The sequence below is a fragment of the Etheostoma cragini genome, chromosome 19 (assembly GCF_013103735.1).
Source record: "Etheostoma cragini isolate CJK2018 chromosome 19, CSU_Ecrag_1.0, whole genome shotgun sequence".
In the NCBI taxonomy this organism is placed as follows: domain Eukaryota; kingdom Metazoa; phylum Chordata; class Actinopteri; order Perciformes; family Percidae; genus Etheostoma; species Etheostoma cragini.
Genome location: NC_048425.1, coordinates 1,072,327 through 1,072,679, shown reverse-complemented (window position 1 = coordinate 1,072,679; position 353 = coordinate 1,072,327). Strand labels below are relative to the sequence as shown.

General features: G+C 42.8%; 1 protein-coding gene across 1 annotated transcript in view; it reads right to left on the bottom strand.

Moving 5' to 3' along the window:
- LOC117935175 (acidic leucine-rich nuclear phosphoprotein 32 family member B-like) overlaps positions 1 to 353 on the bottom strand; it is a 5,834-nt gene extending 5,481 nt beyond the window's left edge. The window contains exon 1 of the mRNA XM_034857314.1: positions 329 to 353. Coding sequence (XP_034713205.1) covers positions 329 to 353 — 25 coding nt within the window. The remainder of the gene's footprint in view (positions 1 to 328) is intronic.

Below are 353 nucleotides of genomic sequence, written 5' to 3'. Positions count from 1 at the left end.
GTGTGTGTGTGTGTGGATGATGATGATGATGATTGTGTGTGTGTGTGTATATGATGATGATGATGATTGTGTGTGTGTGTGTGTGTATGATGATGATGATGATTGTGTGTGTGTGTGTGTTCTCTCTCTCAAATATGCTTTTGGAAATAAAACAACTAAAGAGACATTAGTGACGAAGTTCCCCAGCACGTTGGCCTGATGTCACTCTCGATGTCTACTGTCTCTCACATAAGGCCGAGGATTATGGGAAATGTCTCGCTGCTTGTCTGTCAAACATCTGGGATCTTTGATTTCTTCTTCTTCTTCTTCTTCATGTCTCCGTCCATGCTAACGTGTCCTAGCGTTAGCGCCAT